Source organism: Anolis sagrei, chromosome 6 (genome assembly GCF_037176765.1).
Source record: "Anolis sagrei isolate rAnoSag1 chromosome 6, rAnoSag1.mat, whole genome shotgun sequence".
Classification (NCBI taxonomy): Eukaryota; Metazoa; Chordata; class Lepidosauria; order Squamata; family Dactyloidae; genus Anolis; species Anolis sagrei.
In genome coordinates this window covers 29,211,038-29,232,814 of record NC_090026.1, presented here as the reverse complement: position 1 = coordinate 29,232,814, position 21,777 = coordinate 29,211,038, and the positions used below count along the sequence as shown (strand labels likewise).

Sequence of the window (21,777 nt, the reverse complement as noted above, 5' to 3'; positions counted from 1 at the left end):
TATTTGGATGTAAAGATATCCCACAAAGAGGATCCATTGCATGTACATTCTATTAACAAAACAGTATTAGGATTAAATGACATCCTTCAGCTTCAATTGTATTAACGTGCTATAAATTAGTTATTTCAGATTGTCCATATGCCTGCCATAAAGAAAAGTAACCACAGGCTTGCCAAAAATCAACAGGCGACTTGAAAGCCCATTTGTTGCTGCATATTGTACACAAATCAAAAGAGATTTTCCTGGCCTCCTAGTGCCCTCCTGAGTCACCCATATTTGTTTTGTTTTTCTGTAAAACAGCAAAATGAATACAAAACCTGACATAATTATAAATTATAGAGCAAATTGCATGAATGTACAGTCTGGAGATGAATTGTCTTCAAGGCTCAGAGGTTATGAAGCCGGAGGTGATTTTCAGCTGCAAGTCAGCCTCTGGTTTAGAAAAGGTTTCAGGCCCAAGTTTATATAACTGTCGCTTGTTTAGTCTGGGAGGTAAATTAAGAGTAACTTGCATTTAAGATTGACGGAAATGTACCTCCCAGAGTGAGTGATCTGTGGTTGTGAAGAGAAAGCTTCACAACCACAGTTGTGACATAACCTGATATTGTCCACGATTCTAAATAAAAATAGTCGCTGCCAATTGTTGTAGTTGTTGTCATCTCTTTACTCCCCCTGAATTATTTCAGGCTGTAAATAGAAATGAGCTGTTTGAATCCAAGCTAATTGCCAGGGAGACCCGTGTTTGAACCTCGTGGCCTAATGCTGAAATTCATTCTAAACTATGTTATGTTCTCAGAGCCCTCTTCAGGAACAGCCGGGAATTAATATGTGTGTGTGTTTGTAAAAATATCAGTTTTGTTCTGATTGGCAGACAGTATGAAGTCTCTGGATAGGCCAGGCCTTATGTAAATACATATAAGGGATGGGTTTGGAAATGGAGTACCGTCAGCCCTCTTTATCCCTGGATTCTGTATCCACGGATTCGAACATATACACAGCTCTCTCTCTCTCTCTAGCTATATAGAAAGGGGGGGGAGGGGAGAGATTAAATCACCAGAAACCTGCTTTTGTGTGTGTGTGTGTGTGTATATATATATATATATATATATATATATATATATATTCTATATAAATAAAAATGTTAATCCCACAAACGAATATTACATTTTTATTTATATAGTGTGTGTGTGTGTGTGTGTGTGTATATATATATATATCTCCATCCAAAAAAGCAGGTTTCTGGTGATTTAATCTCTCTCTATCTCTCTCTCTAGCTATATATTAGGCTTGGGCAATCCATGGTTCTAAATGGTTCTAAAGTACTTACAAAACTAAAGTTCTGGTGGTGAAAATTTCAGAACTCTAACAAAACTTTCAAATTTTAATTATTATTTCATTATTGGTGATTTTAATGACAGAACCAATTAGGAACTGCCATTTATTATGAAATTTTGAGAGTTTTGTTAGAGTTCTGAAATTTTCACCACCAGAACTTTAGTTTTGTAAGTACTTTAGAACCATTTAGAGCCATGGATTGCCCAAGCCTAATATATATATATATATATATATATATACACACACACACACACACACACACACACACACACATACATACACACACACACACACACACACACACACACATACATACACTATATAAATAAAAATGTAATTTTCGTTTGTGGGATTAACATAACTCAGAAATTACGGGATGAATTGACACCAAATTTCGACACAATACACCTAACTGATCAATGAGTGACCATCACTCATACCCCCCCCCCCAAAAAGAAAGGACTTAAAACCCCCAAAAAGCTAAATGATGATACAGAAAAATGGGAAGGAAGAGGAAGGGAAGGGGAGAAAGAAAAAGAAAGAAGGAAGGAAGGAAAGAGAAAGAAGCAAAAGCGAAGGAAGGAAAGAAAGAGATGGAGAAGGAAGGAAGGAAGGAGAGAAAGCGAAGGAAAAGAAAAAGGAAGAAGGAAGGAAAGAGGTAGAAAAGGAAGGAAGGAGAGATGGAAAGAAGGAAACAGGGAGCGAAGGAAGGAGGGAAAGAAGGAGAGAAAGAGGGAAGGAAGGTTGGCCACAGCAAAGTGTGGCGGTTACAGCCAGTGTGTGTGTGTGTATCTCAAAAAAGCAGGTTTCTGGTGATTTAATCTATATTTATATTTAATAATTTTTCATCAACCATGGGGATTTCTTAGGAAGATGAAAGAGTGCTCAGAATGAGCATCACAACTATATGTGTTTGTATTTCCATGTCTATGCGGAAAGAGTCATTGCTTGTATATGTATCTATTTTAGTCCAGTGGCATAGTAGTACATTTTGGAGTGTCGGGGCTCATCCTGAGAGTACACACACAAACACAAAAGCACATAGTAAACTACCTATTTTTTTTACAGCTGTAAGGCTGGAACCCTAGTCCCTTAGTATTTGAGAAGTAAGCTTCACTGAATTCATTTTTCACTGCGCTGAGTTTAAACAAAATAATTAGCCGGCTGAACAGAAGCCTTTTAGTATTTAATTAGAAATGCAAGCCATCTTGCAAAAAAAAAAAAAGTACATTTTTAAAGTGCCAGTGTTAAGCAGGAATACAATCACAGGAAAGGAAAATAAAATATGCATTTCCTGTCTGTTTTCTTTTGCTCTGACTCCTCTAATTTGTCCCAAAGAATAGCAAACACTGAATGTATCAATATTTATTTCTTATATTTATATGCTCTGGTTTGCCCAAGGCAGCACACAGGGTCTTCGTACCCATTTTGCATTCACAGCCATCCTGTGAAGTAGTTTACCCTGAAATGTAAGGATTGGCTGAAAGTCACCCTTTGAGCTTTATAGCAAAGTAGGGAGTTGAACAAGACTCCCCACCAGTCATAATCTCTCACTGTTCTCTGAATAGAAGCTGTACGCTCCCATATTTACATTATACTACCCTTGTAGTTGTGCACCTTCATGTTATTTCTGATCCATGGCAGCCCTAATGCAAGTATGCACAAATCCAGGCCCAGGGGCCAGATGCGGTCCCTTGGGCTCTTTTCTTAGGCCCTCCTCTCCATCACCATCCTATCCTTCTCTCTTTCCTCCTTCTTTCCCTCTTTCTCCTTTCCTCCTTCCTTCTTTTCTACCCTTTCGTCCTCCCATCCCTCCTTTTCCTCTCTCCTTCTCTTTTTCCTTCCTTCCTTCCTTCCTTCCTTCCCTTTTGTCTTTTCTTCCTCCCTCCCTTCCTTGTATCCTTCTCTTCCTCCCTTTCTTTCTTCCTTCTCTTTTCCCTTCCTCCTTTCCTCCTGAGGAATGTTTAGCTCGATAGAGAGAAGGTCAACAGGAACATGATAACCAAGTTTCAAGATTTAAAAGGGGGTCCCATTGAGGAAAAGGGGGGGGGACTGACATTCTGCTGCTCTAGAGACCAGGGCACAAGGGAGCAATGGGTTCCAGTGGCAGGGAAAGAGATTTGACTGAAAAGATTAGGAAGAAATTCCTGAAAGTAAGAGCTGTTGGAGAGTGGCATAGGCTGCCTGGGAGTGTGGTGGAGTCTTCTTCTCTGGAGGCTTTTCCGCAGAGGCAGTCTATTGGAAGTGTTTTGATTGTGCCTTCTTGCATGGCAGGGGTTGGACTGGATGGCCCTTCCAGTTCTAGGATTATCTATCAGGAGTAGGGCATACGGTCTAATGGATACACTTTTTCTCTCCCCTCCACCATCTCATCCTGACGAAGGCCAACCCATTTGGGATCCAAACGTTTTCCGAAAGAGAAAAGGAAGGGGAGGAAAGGGCGGGGAGAAGCTTGGGGAGAACCCCCCTCCCTCCCGACCCACCATACACCCCCATTTAAAAAGTTTGCCCATGCTTGCCCTAAGGTATCCTAGAGGTAGTTTCTTCTGGGGCAAAATTCAAAACAAGGAGTATTGTGACAAGGAAGACAGATTTATGAAAAGTAGATCATACTTTATTTTTAACACAAACCATGATCAAAACTTCACAGACAACACAATTATTTGGGTACATTCCTGTTCATCTGAATAGTGCCCTTGCTTCCCCTTCTCCAGAGCTATGCAGCGGCTGCTGTTCCGCATTCAGTGACAAACAAGCAATATTTCAGGACAGGCAAGTGGAAATGAAGGACAGATACAATGTTTAACATATGTTCAGGCACACACATTTTGCTTAATTCATTGTACAGTTATGCTCATTCCCTGTCACACAGGTTTGTGCACTACAGTTGTTGAGAGTATATGTATGTATTTATTTATTTACAGTATTTATACCCTGCCCTTTTCCCCCCAAAGGGGACTCAGAGCGGTTTACAGATCACACAGCAAACATTCAATTCCACTTACACAATTAACAAGGACAGTCAACATAAACAGAGGCAAAGGCAGTTTTTTCCATCTTATTTCTGGCATCTTGAAGGCTGTGCTCAACTCTGGCCACGGGACTATCTCTGATCGATGTCCTTAAGGGTGCCTTTATTATCTCCCCACTAAATGCAGTACCTATTTATCTACCCGCATTTCTGCTTTCGACCTACTAGTTGGGAAGGTGAGCTGGGGCTAACTGCAGGTGCTAAATCCCGACCCGGGCTCAAACTACTGACCTTTCGATCAGTAGGATTTTTCTGCAGCACAGCGGTTTAGCCTGCTGTGCTAAGCCTGGCTCCACAGAAGACACATTTTGGTTCTGCTCTTGCACAATTACATCATTGCAGCAGTGTCCATATTTCCTATAACTGATTTATAAATTTTACATACATCCTCCTGCTGTATTTCCAAAACTCACTCACATCATTGTTTGCACGTTCACTATTTTTTGTACTTCACTAAAAATACGGGGATAAGGTCAAGGGTATAATTAGGGGGGATATTTCCCCTAATAAGAATTTCTCCTATGTAAATTATTCTAGAAAACATATTTGCTGTGTTTGCAAAGCTCTTGGTGACTTTGCCCTTTTATTTGGCTACTTAAACTGTATTTCTAACTGTTCAGCTGAAACTTCAATTTTACAAACTTTTTGCAATTCCGCAAATGTGGAAACTGAAGGAAAACGAGGGGCTTCTTATTTAGGAGGATATGATCTAAACTGAGTTGGGTTTGAGCTCCCAACTGTTAATAGCTCAGCTTACTGTTCACCTAAGCAGTTCGAAAATAGCTGAGCACTGGGTAGAGAAATTAGGGACCACTTGAAATGGGGAAGTTAATTTATGACACTATAAAAAATGCCGGAGATCAAATAGAAAGGAGGAAATACTATGATCAAAGGCTCGGCGTCATACTGGATAAAGCAACATCTCCCCCCTGTGGCCGGCAACGAGCAACCTCCAGGAGCCGAAGTTGGAAAAAATGCTGAATTACCTCTATCTATCTATCTATCTTGTACATCTAAAAATGGCATTGAATGTTTGCTGTGTATGTGTGCATTGCGATTCATCCTGAGTCCCCTTCGGGGTGAGAAAAGCAGAATATAAATACTGTAAATAAATAAATAAACTCCTCCCATAATTACAACTCAAAATAATAGAAGAACAACTCAGACTTTATAAATGGAGAGGGGTCACAGCTCAGTGGAAAAGGACATACTTTGTACGCAATTGCTCCCAGGTCTAGTTACTTCCAGGTTTTTATTTTAAGGATTAGATAACTACCATGTAAAAAAAACCCTCTTCCTATCTGAGACCCTGCAAAAGAACTGCCAGACTAGATCAAACAATACCATGCTTGGTGGACAGATATCCTGTCTTCCTACATTTTTAAGCATGGAAGGGCATCTCTCCAGATTAGGAATCAAAGATCAGTATCCATAGTAGGCAAGCACTGCTTTTGAAGAGACTAGGAGTAGAAACTCAAGTTACAGAATGAATGTCAGACGCAGCCATTTAAAAAGCTTCAAATTGCAAGCTGATCGCAGGGGCAAATCTTTCACATCTAGACTTGAATGGAACACTAAATGGACATAGCAGCTTACACAGTCTTGGGCCATAAGGTTCACAGTTTAGGCTCCAAAGTGTCTGCTCATTTCTCAAGCTTAATTGTTTATCCTACCCACACTCTGTCCAGTTAAAACCAAGACAGAGATCGAGACTGTATATACCAAACCTTGTTCAATATGAAGAGGCTAGTGATAAAGGATTTTGGGATACAAACCTGTACAGATTGGTGATTAATTTTCATGCCAATGTAGTGAATACGCATTGTAATATTCACATTTGACAATTTCACGTTTTTATCTTTCAGGCGACATAAGGTAAAATTCTGCAGCACACTTGACACATTTACACCCAGTGTCTATAGAGTGCATATGCATATCTGATAAATATTGGTCAGCATCGCACGTTTTCACATGTGTGCCCATTCATCCACCAGCTTTGTTGCAACGTGCACGTGTAGTGTCTTTTAGGAATGTGCAACCAGGTGGAGCAAGTCTCTCGGGAAGGTTCCCCCTGCTGTCAGCAACTCATGTCGGAGGGGCCAAGTTGGTACTGCTCCTGGAAAAAGAGAAAAGCAAACCAGAGTGTCATATTACCGAGAAAGAAGCCACACACTGATGGTGGTTGGTGAAGAGGAGGAGCAAAGATTTTTCAAAGATGACAGACAACAGCTTTAAAACAACCACATGCTTTTTCCACACAGTGAAATGCACGTCGTCTAAGCCCTGGAGACTTGAATTTAGTTTTATGTCACTCCTTCCATTTTCTGTACATGTCCTTTCAAAGTTTCAGCTCCTCGGAGACCTTTAGAAACCGCAATGGCTTTTTTGGATGTCTCCCAATCCCGTTTGAGAAGACATTTATTTGAAAGCTTGTTCTCTATTTGTGATATTTTAATTGGTCTTAACGCAGTGTTTCTCAACCTTTCTAATGCTGCGACCCCTTAATACAGTTCCTCATGTTGTGGTGACCCTCACAACCATAAAATTATTTTTGTTGCTACTTCACATTTATAATTTTGCTACTGTTTGCAATCGAATTGTAAATATCTGATATGTAGGATGTATTTTCATTCATGGGGCCAAATTTGGCACAAATACCTGATATGCCCAAATTTGAATACTGGTGGGTTTGGGGGGGATTGATTTTGTCATTCGGGAATTGTAGTTGCTGGGATTTATAGAGTGTTCAAAGAGTGTTCTGAACATTATCAACGATGGAATTGAACCAAACTTGGTACACAGAACTCCAATGACCAACTGAAAATACAGTGTTTCCTCACTTATCACAGGGGTTCCGTTCCAGGACCACCCGCAATAAGTGAAAAGTAGGGACGTCATAATAATATATATTCTTTCTTACCCCATCCCAAGGGCACCTGCCTGCCTCCCTGGCCTCCACAGACCCTTGCAGAGCCTTCGGAGCCATGCAGGCGGCAGCAGGGTGGTAGGCCTTCCCCACCGTGCCTCACGCCACTGGACTTCCAAGGTCCCTGGCCTCCACTAAACATAAATATTTTGTATTTTATCTTTTAAATTAATATTTTCAAAAACCCGCAAAACAGCAAGTCCACTAAAAGCAAACCGCGAAGCAGCGAGGGAACACTGTACTGGGAGAGTTTGGTGGGCATTAATTGACCTTGAGTATTGGGGGTTGTAGTTCACCTACATCCAGGGAGCACTGTGGACCCAAACAATGATAGATCTGGACCAAACTTGGCACGAATACTCAATATGCCAAAATGTGAACACTGGTGGAGATTGGGGAAAATAGAGCAATAACAGAATTGGGCCAAACTTCAACTCAACACAGAACCTCCATGCTTTGAAGGGACTTGCTGGCACAAGCCTCCCTCCAGCCTCGCATGCTTTCCTGTGCCCCGCACATGCACGGTTGTCCTCCCCTCCTCACTTGGAGTTTCAGAAACAGCCCTCTCCTTGTTGGAGAGGCCATCCAATCACAGCAGAGGAGGGCTTTTGGTGGGAGGATTCGCTGTCTGCTTCCAAAAAGGAAGAGGAGGACAGGTGGAGAGATCTTCAGCTTTCTCTGCCAAAGGGGTTCCTAAGACCATCAGAAATATATGTTTTCTGGTGGTCTTTGGTGACCCTCAGGTTGAGAAATGCTGTTTTAACATATGAAACCTATTGTTGCTTTTGGAAATTTTATTCTTCTGATATTGGGGTGGGTGCTGGGGCTGTGGCCACTTTATATTTTTAGAATGCAGTTCCCCCAAATCTCTCAGGACTGATTATGTTGGCTATCACTAGTTGGAGCTGAAGGCCAAAAGAAAGGACTTCAGTTGCCCATATCTGTTCAGATAGAACAACACTTCTCCTTGCAGTTTTTTTTCTGGTCGCTGTACTTATTTTCTACAACAATTTACTTTTTTTATGAGGTATTAACACTGTCAGTTTTCACAGCAACAATATCAGGGAGAAAAATAAAAAGAAATCACGCAATTCTGATGTTTTAGCCAAATATGGAGCAGAAAGTTGAGTTCAATGCTGCTTTTCCCTGCTGTATTACCTGCCTAGCAATCTGTCAGTTTATATCACATCACATTTGCTTTTCCACTTTTCTTGCCAGGGGTCTCGGGTGGTAAATACAGACTCTATGAATGTCATAGAGCCACCCCCCCCCCACCCCCACCCCCCGCCCAAGTTCTTTCACGAACACTGGAAGATACATCATGGCATTTAAATAGCAAACTGAGATGGGAAATCTTTTGCTATGCTATATACCCCCCCCCCCCCTTTCCTCTTTTCACTATGGATAGTTGGTTTTGGTCACCACCCTAAACTGAGCTCTTCATCCATTTTTGGATCTCAGCTTCTGTATGATGCTTGGAACAAGAGACCTGGGGTGAAATCCCAGTAATGTTTGTACCTGTTGTAAGGCGGAGGTGGTGCATCATGCACTCCCGAAGCTGCCATTGCTTGATCATAGGATGGAAGCCCTGGTGCAGTCTCAGGCTTTGGTTCTTCATCTAAGCTGGTGAGAGGATGCAAGTTGTCTTGAGTCCTGTCCAAAGGAAACAAAGAGAAGTTGAGAGTGATTAACAAACGATTCCCATAGTGTGTAGTTATAGTCTGAATGTGGACAAAGTAGGCCTCCAAAACCTTATTTGCTAAAAATAAATGGGCCACTGAAATTCAGCAAATTGCTATATGCACTATTATCAGTGAAAGCAAACGAAATGCAGTTCAGAACGGTAAATATCATAGTCAGTTTAGTTATTTTGGAGCCCCTGGTGGCACAGCAGGTTGAGCTACTGAGTTGCTGAACTTGCTGACCAAAAGGTCGATGGTTTGAATCCAGGAAGTGGGGTGAGCTCCCACTATTAGCCCCAGCTTCTGCCAACCTAGCAGTTAGAAAACATGCAAATGTGAGAAGATCAATAGGTACCGCTCCAGTGGGAAGGTAACAGCACTCCATGCAATCATGCTGGCCACATGACCATGGAGGCCTCTACGGACAACGCTAGCTCTTTGGCTTAGAAATGGAGATGAGTACCACTCCACAGAGTCAAGCACAACTAGACTTAATGTCAGGGGAAACCTTTACCTTTAGTTCTTTTGAGTTTTGTGCCAACAGTATCATAATTAGCCAAATTCAACAATTTAAGGATTCACTATATATACATATAATTTAAGATTATTCAACCAACTATGCATGGAGAAATTTCATTTGTTAATAATTAGTGTGGGGAAATTAATTTAATAATATTTAATGAAGACATTATAATTATGGCAAAGTGAGTTAAACCACTGAGCTGATGAACTTGCTGACCAAAAGGAAGGAATGTGTAACTTCTAAGCAAACCATCTGAAATGGCAGGGGAATCAAACTGCAGAAATGTTGGTCTTATCAAAGAAGATTCTAAAAGATCTTCTATAACATACCGAAGGCTTCCAGCAATTATTTTGAACTGAGCTTGGAAATCAACTGGCAAGAGTACCAGTTCAGGACTATCCCAGGCCTTAGGATTTCAAGGTTTCAGCCTTGGATTGAGGGGCAAACCCTAGTGATGTCAAAGGAGATGGCTCCTGATGATGTCATTAAGCAACTTATATGTATTACTTCACATCACCCTGAAAACTGGAGGCCAGGCCCCGAGACCTAACTGGAACCAGCACTGATTTTTCAGTGGTGGAATGATGCAATCAGTGAACCAATCGGTAGCTGAGGCTTCTTGATGATCTTCAAAAATAGTCCTGGGTACTGCATTGAATTAGTTTTAACTGCAATTTAATCAAGCATACATAAGATGAAACTGGCTCAGGAATGATTGCAGTTGACTAACATGCTCAACGTAACTGGAAATGCACTCTCACTATCACAAACACTTGCAAGTCCAGAGGCGGTGACAGAATCAAGGAATGATCTCAATCTTATCAATCTGAACTTTTGGTTGGGGCATGACCTCTCCAGAACTGGTTGAATCCATTCAGTAAGTAAGGTTTTCTACTATCTCAGATTTATCTACATTTAATATCACCTCGTTCACCCACATCCAGGCTATTATCAAACTCAAGCAATGTTGAAGGATGTCAACCACTTTCTTGGAATAAGGTAACAAAGAGCAACAGAACATCGTGTCATGAGCATGTTCATGGTATCTCAGTCCAAAGGTCTGGTTGTCTTCTTGCAATCGTTTTATGTAGATGGTAATGCAGCACAAGAAAAAGCAGAATTAGAAGTACAGGGCCCACATATGATTTCAAAGAGTCACTCCACCCCATGAGACCCCAAAGATGAAAATGTTGGATGTAAAAAGTCCCTCTGAGGCCATGGAAGAAATTCTGCCACTCTTGGTGCACCAATGCTTTTTTTTTTAAAATCTTAGGGAACTTTATGTCAAATGTGCAAGGGATTGGAAGTCACTTGCAGTTTGTGAGAAGAGCTTCACCACAGCTACCAAATATAATAAAAATGTGGCATGATCTCCTCCATCTAGTCGAGATAGCATGAGGGCCCCTATGAACCTAAACATGGAGGTTTCTAGGTGTCCAGAGAGAACTAGGAAAGTTGCATGTGATCCAAGGGTTACACTTTGGTCAGCCCTATATTGCCAAACAATAGTGCCACCACCTCCTGGACATAACCAATCAAGAAGGACTAAAACTATAGCAATATAGAGACATCCTGCCACCAGGCCCAGCCATGTCTAAATATTCAGAAGGATAGAACTGAGTAACTTCCTCAATCCAGCTTCTAATATTAATCATCTAGTAAAGAAGCCCTGGTGGCGCAGTGGGTTAAACTGCTGAGCTGCTGAACTTGCTGACCAAAAAGTTGGCATTTCAAATCCGGCGAGTGGGATGAGCTCCGCTGTTAGGCCCAGCTCCTGCAAACCTAGCATGGAAATGTGAGTAGATCAGTAGGCACCACTTGTGCAGGAAGGTATTGATGCTCTATGCAGTCATGTCAGCCACATAAGCTTGCAGGTGTCTACGGACAATTCTGGCTCTTTGGCTTAGAAATGGAGATGAGCATCATCCCCAGAGTCAGACACAACTATACATAATGTCAAGAGAAACCTTTACCTTTATTAAAGAAGCCAAAGTAGTCTTACTCCAATGTCCTTCTGAATGTCCAGCTAAAAATAGCTTCAAAGTAGGTGATGAAAATATTGAAATAGTTCAAAATTTTCCAATCATTAATCAAAAGAAAGGCCTCAATCAGGGAATTCAAAGAAAAATAGGCCTTGGAAGGACAGCTATGACTGAACTAAGCAAGGTCCCGAAGTGTGAAAATATATCATTGCCTACTAAAGTTAGGATTGTCCATGCAGTTGTATTTCCCATTTATATACCATATATATAAATGCTCTGTTTGCTTTGAGTGACAACATCATTCAAAAACCACTGGACTAATTGCCACCAAATTTGGCCACAAGACACCTACTAACCCAAGGAGTGACCATCAGTAAAAAAATATTGATTTTGTCATTTGAGAGTTGTACTTGCTGGGATTTATAGTTAACCTACAATCAAAGAGCATTTTGAACTCCACCAATGATGGAATTGAACTAAACTTGGCACACAGAACTCCCATGACAAGCAGAAAACACTAGAATGGTTGGTGGGCATTGACCTTGAGTTTTGGAGCTGTAGTTCACCTAAACCCAGAGAGTACTATGGACTCAAACAATGAAGGATCTATACCAAACGTGACACGAATACTTCATATGCCCAAAATTGAAAAAAGATGGAGTTTGGGGGGAAATAGACCTTGACATTTGGGAGTTGTAGTTACTGGGATTTATAGTTCACTTACAATCAAAGAGCATTCTGAACCCCACCAATGATAGAATTGTGCCAAACTTCCCACACAGAAAATACTGCATTTTCTGGTAGTCTTTGGTGACCCTTCCGACATCCCCTTGCGAATCGTTCAGAGGTTCCAACCCCCATCCTTCACTAGGGCAACATAATCAAAGCCCTCCTGACAAAGAACCACCTAGCCATATATATCTATATCTATCTATATCTATCTATCTATCTATCTATCTATCTAGATAGATAGATATATGATTCACACACACACATGACAGATATAGTATCATAGATTTGAAAGGGACCCCTAAAGAAGGGCAATTATTTGTTGCATGTTCCAGAGTAGGAAAACCAGACAATCTCTACATCAACACTAACAAAGAAACAACAAGAAATTCTGCTTATCCACAAACATAAAGCAATTACATATATTAGAAACCAACACTTTCTCGTTCCTTTATTTTCTAGATCACCAGACTGGGCCACAGAAACACATGGCAAGGGACGGCTAGTATATATATATAGAGTTGTGAGCTGGATAATGAAGAAAGCTGAGAGGAAGAAAACCAACTAATTTGAAATATGATGCTGGAGAAAAGATCTACAGATATCATGGACAAATAAATGAGTCCTAGAGCAAATTAAGCCTGAATTTGCCCTAGAAGCCAAGATGATTAAACTGAGATTGCTGTATTTTGGTCATATCTTTTTTTTTTGTTGTGTCAGGAGTGACCTGAGAAACTGCAAGTTGCTTCTGGTGTGAGAGAATTGGCCATCTGCAAGGACTTTGCCCAGGTGATGCCTGATGATTTGATGTTTTATCATCCTTGTGGGAGGCTTCTCTCATGTCCCTGCATGAGAAGCTGGACTGATAGAGGGAGCTCATCTGCCTCTCCCCAGATTCGAACCTGCAACCTGTTGGTCTTCAGTCCTGCCGGAACATGGGTTTAACCCACTGCGCCACTGGGGGCTCCGGTGAAGATCATGAGAAGATATGACTCATTAGAAAAGATAATAATGTTTGGTAAGGTAGAAGATACTAGGAAAAGGGGGAAACACATTATAGGTAGACTCAATCATGACCTGAGTTTGCAAGAGCTGGGTAGGACAGGTGATGACAGGTGATCCTTACTACTAGGATCATCCTAAATCAAAGCTGACTTGGTACTAGTACCAGTCAATCATGATTGATTCTGCAAAGCCATCACTGTCTTCATTGCCTTGGGAAAGAACGGTACTTTTTGCAATTTATACCTTTTTCAATTCTTCGTTCCTGTCTCCCTCCACTACATATGCTTGCCAAATGTGGATAAAGTTTCACATATCTGATGCAATTTTTAAAATGTCATTTTAGTCTTAAAGGTGCCATAAGACTCCCTGTTGTTTGTGCTGAACAGACCAACACTGGTTATTCCTCCAGGAACTGAAACTGTGCACAGCAAGTTATACTGCCTGGAAAAAGCTACATGTATTCTCTTCTGAAACATAACTTTCAACTTATATAGAGATGGTAACTCCTAGTGGTGACAATTGACTATCAGGAGTACCTCGCATTCACTACCTTTGCCCAGCAGATGTACCATTGATCATTATACCTTGAACAAAAATGCATTGTAGTTTTACAGTGGTTTCCCCACCCCCCTCTTATTACTTTTTAAGGAAACTGCATACATTAAGCATTTATAGTCGGCTCTCTGCATTGACTGGGATACGGAACACAGGGTCCCCATGAAAGAGAAAAAATGTCAATTAATAATATTGGGTTGTTGTAGGTTTTTCGGGCTGTATGGCCATGTTTTAGAAGCATTCTCTCCTGACGTTTCACCTGCATCTACGGCAGGCATCCTCAAAGGTTGTGAGAGACCTCTGATGCCTTCAATAGATGCAGGCGAAATGTCAAGAGAGAATGCTTCTAGAACATGGCCATACAGCCTGAAAAACCTACAACAACCTAGTGATTCCGGCCATGAAAGACTTCGAGAATACATCAAATAATAAGATTGTTATTTCTTTTGTACCTGAGATAATCTGAGATAATATCTTTAGGATTTTTTCAGGTCCTCCAGTATGACTCTATAGTCAAGTCTGCACTGGAGAACCTAGAGATTCCTAAGGAGGTGCTTTCTCTAGTAATCTCTAGGTTCTCCAACACAGGAAATTCACCACAGAGTTGCACTGGAGGACCTACAGATTCATACAGAGAGCATTCTAATCAAAACTGTAAATCTATAAAAGATAAAAACTCAAATGTAGAGTGGTCACTATACAGTTATTCCATTTGGGCACAATGGAAGCAGTTGTGTATTCTGTAATGTATTGTCAAAGGCTTTCATGGCCATAATCACTGGGTTGTTGTAGGGTTTTTGGTCTGTATGGCCATGTTCTAGAAGCATTCTCTCCTGACGTTTCGCCTGCATCTATGGCAGGCAGGTTGTGAGAGAATGCTTCTAGAACATGGCCATACAGACCGAAAAAGCTACAACAACCCTATTATGTAATGACATTTGAAAGAAATCAAATCTTAGAAAGGGTTATAAGACAATATTTCCCAACTTGGGGAACTTCAGACAATTTTTTTGATCTAAATTTCCTATCTCTAAGTTCTTCCTGATCTAAATTTCCTATCTCTATCTCGAATAAGAAATGTATAAGCCTGTTCCAGTTTTGGGAAGATCCAATCAAGCAACCCTTGGTGACCCACCGAACACGGGCGTAATTTGTGAAGAGCATTTATCTTTCTTTTTATTTCTTATACACACAGAATTGTCCCATGGACCTTGACTCGTACCTGGACCGGCTCCTCTCTTTTGCTCGGTATTTGACACAATACATGGCCACAACCACAAACATGATGGTAGACACCAATGCTGCTACGAGGCCAGCCACCAAGCCAGCCACGTCCAAACCTGGGGTTTCTGAGTAAGCAGGAAAATCGATTAGTAAATACAGTACCTGTGAGGAACAGCTTAGAAAAGACTTTTTTCTTTTTCTTTTTGGATTATGCCTCCAGAATCTCCTAGCCAGCATGACCTTTGGCTATGCTAACTGGAGGATTCTAAGAGCCCCTGCTCTTGCCCATCACAGGGGCAATTGGTGGGGATGAGAGAGAGGGCCTTCTCAGTGGTGGCCCCGCGGCTGTGGAACTCCCTCCCGAGTGACATCAGAACAACCCCCTTACTCTTAAGCTTCAGGAAAAACTTAAGACTTGAATATTTATGCAGGCCATTAATATGACCCATACATATTGTGGAGCCTGTATAAGAACAGTGAAAGCAATTAATTTAATGTTTATAAAGTTAAGTTGGTGCTAGACCTTTGATATGTTGATTTATTGACCTCTTGAGCATCTGCTCAAAGGCACAAATAGCAAATAATGAAGCGTGCTACCTCAGTCAGCTCCAAAGCCTGGAGCAGCTCTTATCTTTTATTGTAATCTACACTGTTTACTGGAGCAGAGTAAAATATGTCCAATCACTTTCGCTGGAAGCACATGTTCCTGACTTATCAGTTCTCAGCCTCGTCTTCGTCACAGGTATTTTCCAAAGTTACACTCTAGCAAATCATCACAGCTCTATGCATTTAACTCTTGCATTACATTGCTAACTCTTACATTCCATTGTTTTTAATTGATATGTATATGTTTCCATATTTTTATAATATTGTGCTTTTCTGTTATTGTTATTGTCTGGCATTGAATTATTGCCATAGTTTGTAAACTGTCCTGAGTCCCCTTTGGGGGTGAGAAGGGTGGATTATAAGTACAGTAAATAAATAGTAATAAATAAATAAGAGCTGTAATCTGGAGAAACAATCCGCCCACCCCCGGCCCCCGCAAGTCTACTTGGGGAACAGAACAAGAGTCTCCAAGTTCTAGTATTGTGGGTTCATGCTGCAAAGTGAGGCATTGAAGAGACAGAGATAAGTGCTTTCCCCAGTGGCATTTTGTTCCCATACTCACTCGCTCCTCCTTTCCCATTGTGTGCGTAAGTCTCCCAAAATTGTTTCTGCAGGAGAGAACAATAAAAGAAGGCAAGGTTAATGTAGCATTGATATGAAACAATGATCCTAAATGGCTTGGGTCTAAGAGACCTGCTTATTTATATTAGCCACCTTACACTCTAAGATCTGTCAGGGGGACTTTTATTTGTGCCTTAACCACAATAAATGCCAATTATATTGCATTCGTAAATTGTGAAAGCCCCCGGTGGCGCAGTGGGTTAAATCCCTGTGCCAGCAGGACTGAAGACCGACAGGTCGCAGGTTCGAATCCGGGGAGAGGCAGATGAGTTCCCTCTATCAGCTCCAACTCCTCATGCAGGGACATGAGAGAAGCCTCCCACAAGGATGATAAAAACATCAAATCATCCGGGCGTCCTCTGGGCAGCGTCCTTGCAGACGGCCAATTCTCTCACACCAGAAGCAACTTGCAGTTTCTCAAGTCGCTCCTGACATGACAAAAAAAAAAGTGAAATTATTTGCCTTGAGAGGGAAGCGGGCACCCTCTGACAACATTTAACTGTTTTTATTATATCGTTGTTTGTAACAGTACCATCTTTTATTTGTTTTGAACTCTGTTAGCCACCATGAATGGTGGATAAACACCCAATGGACACATATGTCCATATATGGCAGTGGTTCTCAACCTGTGGGTCCCCAGATGTTTTTGGCCTACAACTCCCAGAAATCCCAGCCCGTTTACCAGCTGTTAGGATTTCTGGGAGTTGAAGGCCAAAATATCTGAGGACCCACAGGTTGAGAATTTATTTATTTATTTATTTTAGGCATTTATACCATGTCCTTCTCAACCTCCGAGGAGGGACTCAGAACGGCTTCCAAACAGGCAACAATTCAGTGCCAAACATAATATGAAACACATAATAAATACATCCATATACATTAAAATAGTTTAAAAATAGAACTAGTTCGCCAGATTAAAATTGCCATATTAAAATCATCATCCAAAACAGTCCAAGTACAATCCAATAAAATCCTTCAAACAGCTATTATATGAACATATGATCCAATAACTAGGATTTAAGTTTCTTCCGGAAGGTCAGAAAGGAATGGGCAGATCTGATCTCATTAGGGAGAGAGTTCCATAGCCGAGGGGCCACCACGGAGAAGGCCCTGTCTCTCGTCCCCACCAAATGTGACTGTGATGGCAGTGGGACCAAGAGCAGGGCCTTCCCGGATAATCTTAAAGTCCTAGATGGTTCGTAGATGGAGATACATTCAGACAGGTAAATAGAGAACCACTGATATACAGTATACAGTAGTCTGAATTCTGCAATTTTGGTGGCAACCACTCAATTTGTGTTCCAATTATCCATCAACAATGAAGGTCTCCTCCTAACAGCTATTCTAATCATCAAAATAATTATAATCCTTCAATCAGGGCTGGAAATAAATTTTGAGTTAAAATTTGTGAAAATGGGAGGAGATACCTATAGAACGGGGAGCCCCGTACTGAGCTGCTGAACTTGCTACCTGAAAGGTCACAGGTTTGAATCCGAGGAGCGGCATGAGCTCCCACTGTTTGCCCCAGCTTCTGCAAATCGAGCAGTTTGAAAACATGCAAATGTGAGTAGATACCACTCAGGCGGGTACCACTCAGGCGGGAACAGAGCTCCATGCAGTCATGCTGGCCACGTGACCTTGGAGGTGTCTATGGACAACGCCAGCTCTTCAGCTTAGAAATGGAGGCGACTGGACTTAATGTCAGGGGAAAATGTTTACCTTTACCTACTTATAGAACACTGCTCTGTAGAAGTTCTGACCAAATTCCACAGTTGTCACAGCTGGCTATACTGGCATCAGAATAAAAGAGTCCATTTATTTTAAAAGGGTATATTTATAGCAGTTACCTAAGGAGAAAGATGTTGAAGGACCAATGGCAACCAGCCCCTAACCATGATCCTCTTGTTTGTAAGGATAACATTGGCAGCTTGTTCTGTGTCCTCTGGACTAACTGCCTTCAAATACAGTGGCCTATTATCAGCAACCACTCATCTGTTACTACTTTTGGATTCTGATTGTGTGATTATGAGAAGCACCATCCTATCATTTGCCCCAAGCAGCAGGCTGTCTTTGGAAAACCCCTCCATCCACAGCCTTCTGGCAATGTTCCCTCCTCAGCCTGATCAGAGAGGCTCCCAATTTTCTTTTCACATATTAACCTTTTTCACACTTACTTTCTAAAGCCAAATGTTATGGAGTAAAAAAAAAAAAATTGGGAGAAAACACCCCATTTGCAGAAAGCAGCAGTTTCTTAGCGCAGAAAGGTAAGGTTAAATGAAATGTCTCCGAAGTTGACACTGTCAAAACCCATTTCAACAACTCATTTCAAGAGCTATTCCCCATGCCTTCAGCATTTGTGGCTGTTCTACAATCTGATATGACAAAAGAAAAGGGATAATCTTCTGGATGCTGGAAACACTTTAACCTACTAAGAGGTTGAACCCATTCAAATGCAGGAGTATAGAACCTCTGGCTCCTTAAAAAAAAAGGTAAAGGTTTCCCCTTGACATCAACTGTTGATACAAAACTCAAAATAACTAAAGGTAAAGGTTTCCCCTGACATTAAGTCTAGTTGTGTCCGACTCTGGGGGTTGGTGCTCATCTCTATTTGTAAGTCAAAGAGCCAGCGTTGTCCATGGGCACCTCCACAGTCATGTGAGCAGCATGACTGCATGGAGTGCCGTTAACTTCCCGCCAAAGCAGTACGTATTGACCTACTCACATGTGCATATTTTCGAACTGCTAGGTTGGCAGAAGCTCGACCTAACAGCAGGAGCTCACCCCACTCCCTGGATTCGAACTGTTGACATTTCAGTCAGTAAGTTCAGCAGATCAGTAGTTTAACCCACTGTGCCATCAGGGCTCCAGAACAAGAATATCCAAGGCAAAGAATGCAAGGAGTTGCAACCCAGGAAGGTATTACTCTCAATACTGAAATGGATCATAGTTTGCTTTGATCATAGTTTGATACCAGAGGCACTCCCAAGTGGCCAACTTCTGGTCAAAGGACATTTAGGATAATGCCAAGTTTTTAACTTTATTGGTGTTCTTTTAAATACATTATAACTGTACCCTCAATTTGTTCTGACACGATAAATAAAGTATTCTTATGTCTGTTCTTCACTGATGAGGAAACTCTCCTACCATGGAGAAGAGTCTGACCATTGCCTCAGGAGGCAGAACCTGGGATACGGGAGTAAGACATTAGAATCCCTCTTTGCCACTTGCTGCTCTGGTAGTTATAGAGAAGAGAAAAAACGCCACTGCAAAATATTTCCAGAACCTGCTAGATCCCAAATATGTTGCTCTGAGCTACACCACGTTTCTCTGCCTGGGGGTCGGGACACCTGGGGGGAGTCATGATGAGGTGTCAGCGGGGTCACCAAAGACCACCAGAAAACACATTATTTTCTGCTGGTCATGGGGATTCTCTGTGGGAAGTCTGGCCCAATTCTATCGTTGGTGGGGTTTAGAAAGCTACTTGATTGAAGGTGAACTATAAATCCCAACAACTACTCCTAAATGTCAAGGTCTATTTTCCCCAAACTCCATCTTCGTTCCATTTTGGGCATATGGAGTATTCATGCCAAGTTTGGTGCAGATCCATCATTGTTTGAGTCCACAGTGCTCTCTGGATGTAGGTGAACTACAACTCCAACACTCAAGATCAATGACCATCAAACCTCTCCACAAAAGTCAACATTGACACTGAAATACAATACCGCCTGAGCTCTGCATGTGCAGCATTTTTCCGAATGAAGCAGAGAGTGTTTGAGGACCAGGACATCCGTAGGGATACCAAGGTGTTTGTTTATAAAGTTATAGTCCTCCCAACCCTGGTATATGCCTGCAAGACATGGACTATCTATAGATGTCACATACAACTCCTAGAACGATTACATTAAAAAAATCCTGCAAATCTCTTGGGAAGACAGGAGAACAAATGTCAACGTGCTGGAAGAAGCAAAGACCACTAGCATTGAAGCGATGGTCCTCTGCCACCAACTTCGCTGGACCAGCCATGTTGTCCAAATGCCCGATCACCATCTCCTGAATCAGTTGCTCTACTCCAAACTCAAGAACGGAAAACACACTGTTGGAGAACAGGAAAAGAGATTTAAAGATGGGCTCAAACCCAACTTTAAAAACTGTGGCATAGACACTGAGAACTGGGAAGCCCTGGCCCTTGAGCGCTCTAGCTGGAGGTCAGCTGTGACCAGCAGTGCTGTAGAATTTGAAGAGGCACAAATGGAGGGCGAAAGAGAGAAATGTGCCAAGAGGAAGATGCCTCAAGCCAACCCCAACTGGTTGCGTTCTGCGTCCGTATGGTGCAGGACACAATGCTAGGGTTAAAGGTATAGATATAATTCATTGCCTAGAGTGTGAACTGTAAACAGTTCCTGGATATGTCACACATTCCAATGATGTGGATTTGAGATAACGGACTGCTGGGCGTTCTCTTCCAGCCATGCGAGGGAGGGAGCAAGATGCGTGTGTGATTTCTCTTGTACATAGTTATGTTTGTTGTTTTTGTCGCTGTTAGAAAGCAACTAAATAAATGTGCCGCTTCAAGGCTTTGAAGCTGATGGAAGACTGCGCACTTTGTTTTCATTGCGTGCCTCATTGCAGTTGCTCTGAGGCCGAATTTTACTGTCATGCCTTCCACCTGGAAACCAATGCCCTCACTGCGGGAGAACATGCAGGTCAAGAATAGGGCTCCACAGTCACCAACATACCCACTGCCAGGATACCGAACTTGGAAAACAATCTCACTCGGACAACGAGGAATCACCTAAGTATAAATCCCAGCAACTACAACTCCTAAATGACAAACAACTCCTAAACGCCCAAATTTAGTCCAGCTAATGAAAATATATTCTGCATATCAGATATTTATTTTACGATTCATAACAGTAGCAAAATTACAGTTATGAAGAAGCAACAAAAATAATTTTATGGTTGGGGCGGTCACCGCAGCATGAAAAACTGTATTAAGAGGTCACAGTATTAGAAAGGTTATGAAACACTGGGCTAGAAAAATAATAAATTTGGGGGTGCTGGTAGTATCAGAACCAGACTAACAAAGCAGCATGCTGTCTCCTCCATCAAACCTTGAGGAAGCCTATGGTCTGGGTACAGTTTATTGCAGCTTGCCTTGTATTTTCTACGTGGCAATTCAAAACATGCCCAGCAGAGGGCAGTAGCCTCTAGGAAAAGACAGTCAGGCCTCAACCTCAACAACAGACATTACTTCCACGTGTTTGCCTTGTTAAATCATAATAAATCGTTTGCCTCTGTATGAAATTAAAGCAACAGGTATTCATTTTCTCTTTCATCCTGAGCTGAAGCTAAACAGGATTCTGGATTGGCTCTAACAATATATGAATTGTACTATGCAGTTATGTCATATCTCACAGCACTGGATTATCCCTTTAATTACAGCTGCATAGCAATTAATCATATTTAATAAGAAATATGGTGACTGTGTCCTAAATGGTGGAACAGAAAGCACTCTGACAAGCAAACACAATGCCTCTTGTTGCTGTGGTGGCACACAC

The 21,777-nt window shown here is 41.6% G+C and overlaps 1 protein-coding gene across 1 annotated transcript in view; it reads right to left on the bottom strand.

Moving 5' to 3' along the window:
• Positions 1-4,613: 4,613 nt before the first annotated feature.
• Positions 4,614-21,777, bottom strand: part of PRRG2 (proline rich and Gla domain 2) — a 33,888-nt gene continuing 16,724 nt past the window's right edge. Inside the window, exons 4-7 of the mRNA XM_060780770.2 lie at positions 16,161-16,206; positions 14,991-15,117; positions 8,811-8,945; positions 4,614-6,482 (exon numbers count right to left, since the gene is read on the bottom strand). Coding sequence (XP_060636753.2) covers positions 6,452-6,482; positions 8,811-8,945; positions 14,991-15,117; positions 16,161-16,206 — 339 coding nt within the window. The 3' untranslated portion in view covers positions 4,614-6,451. The remainder of the gene's footprint in view (positions 6,483-8,810; positions 8,946-14,990; positions 15,118-16,160; positions 16,207-21,777) is intronic.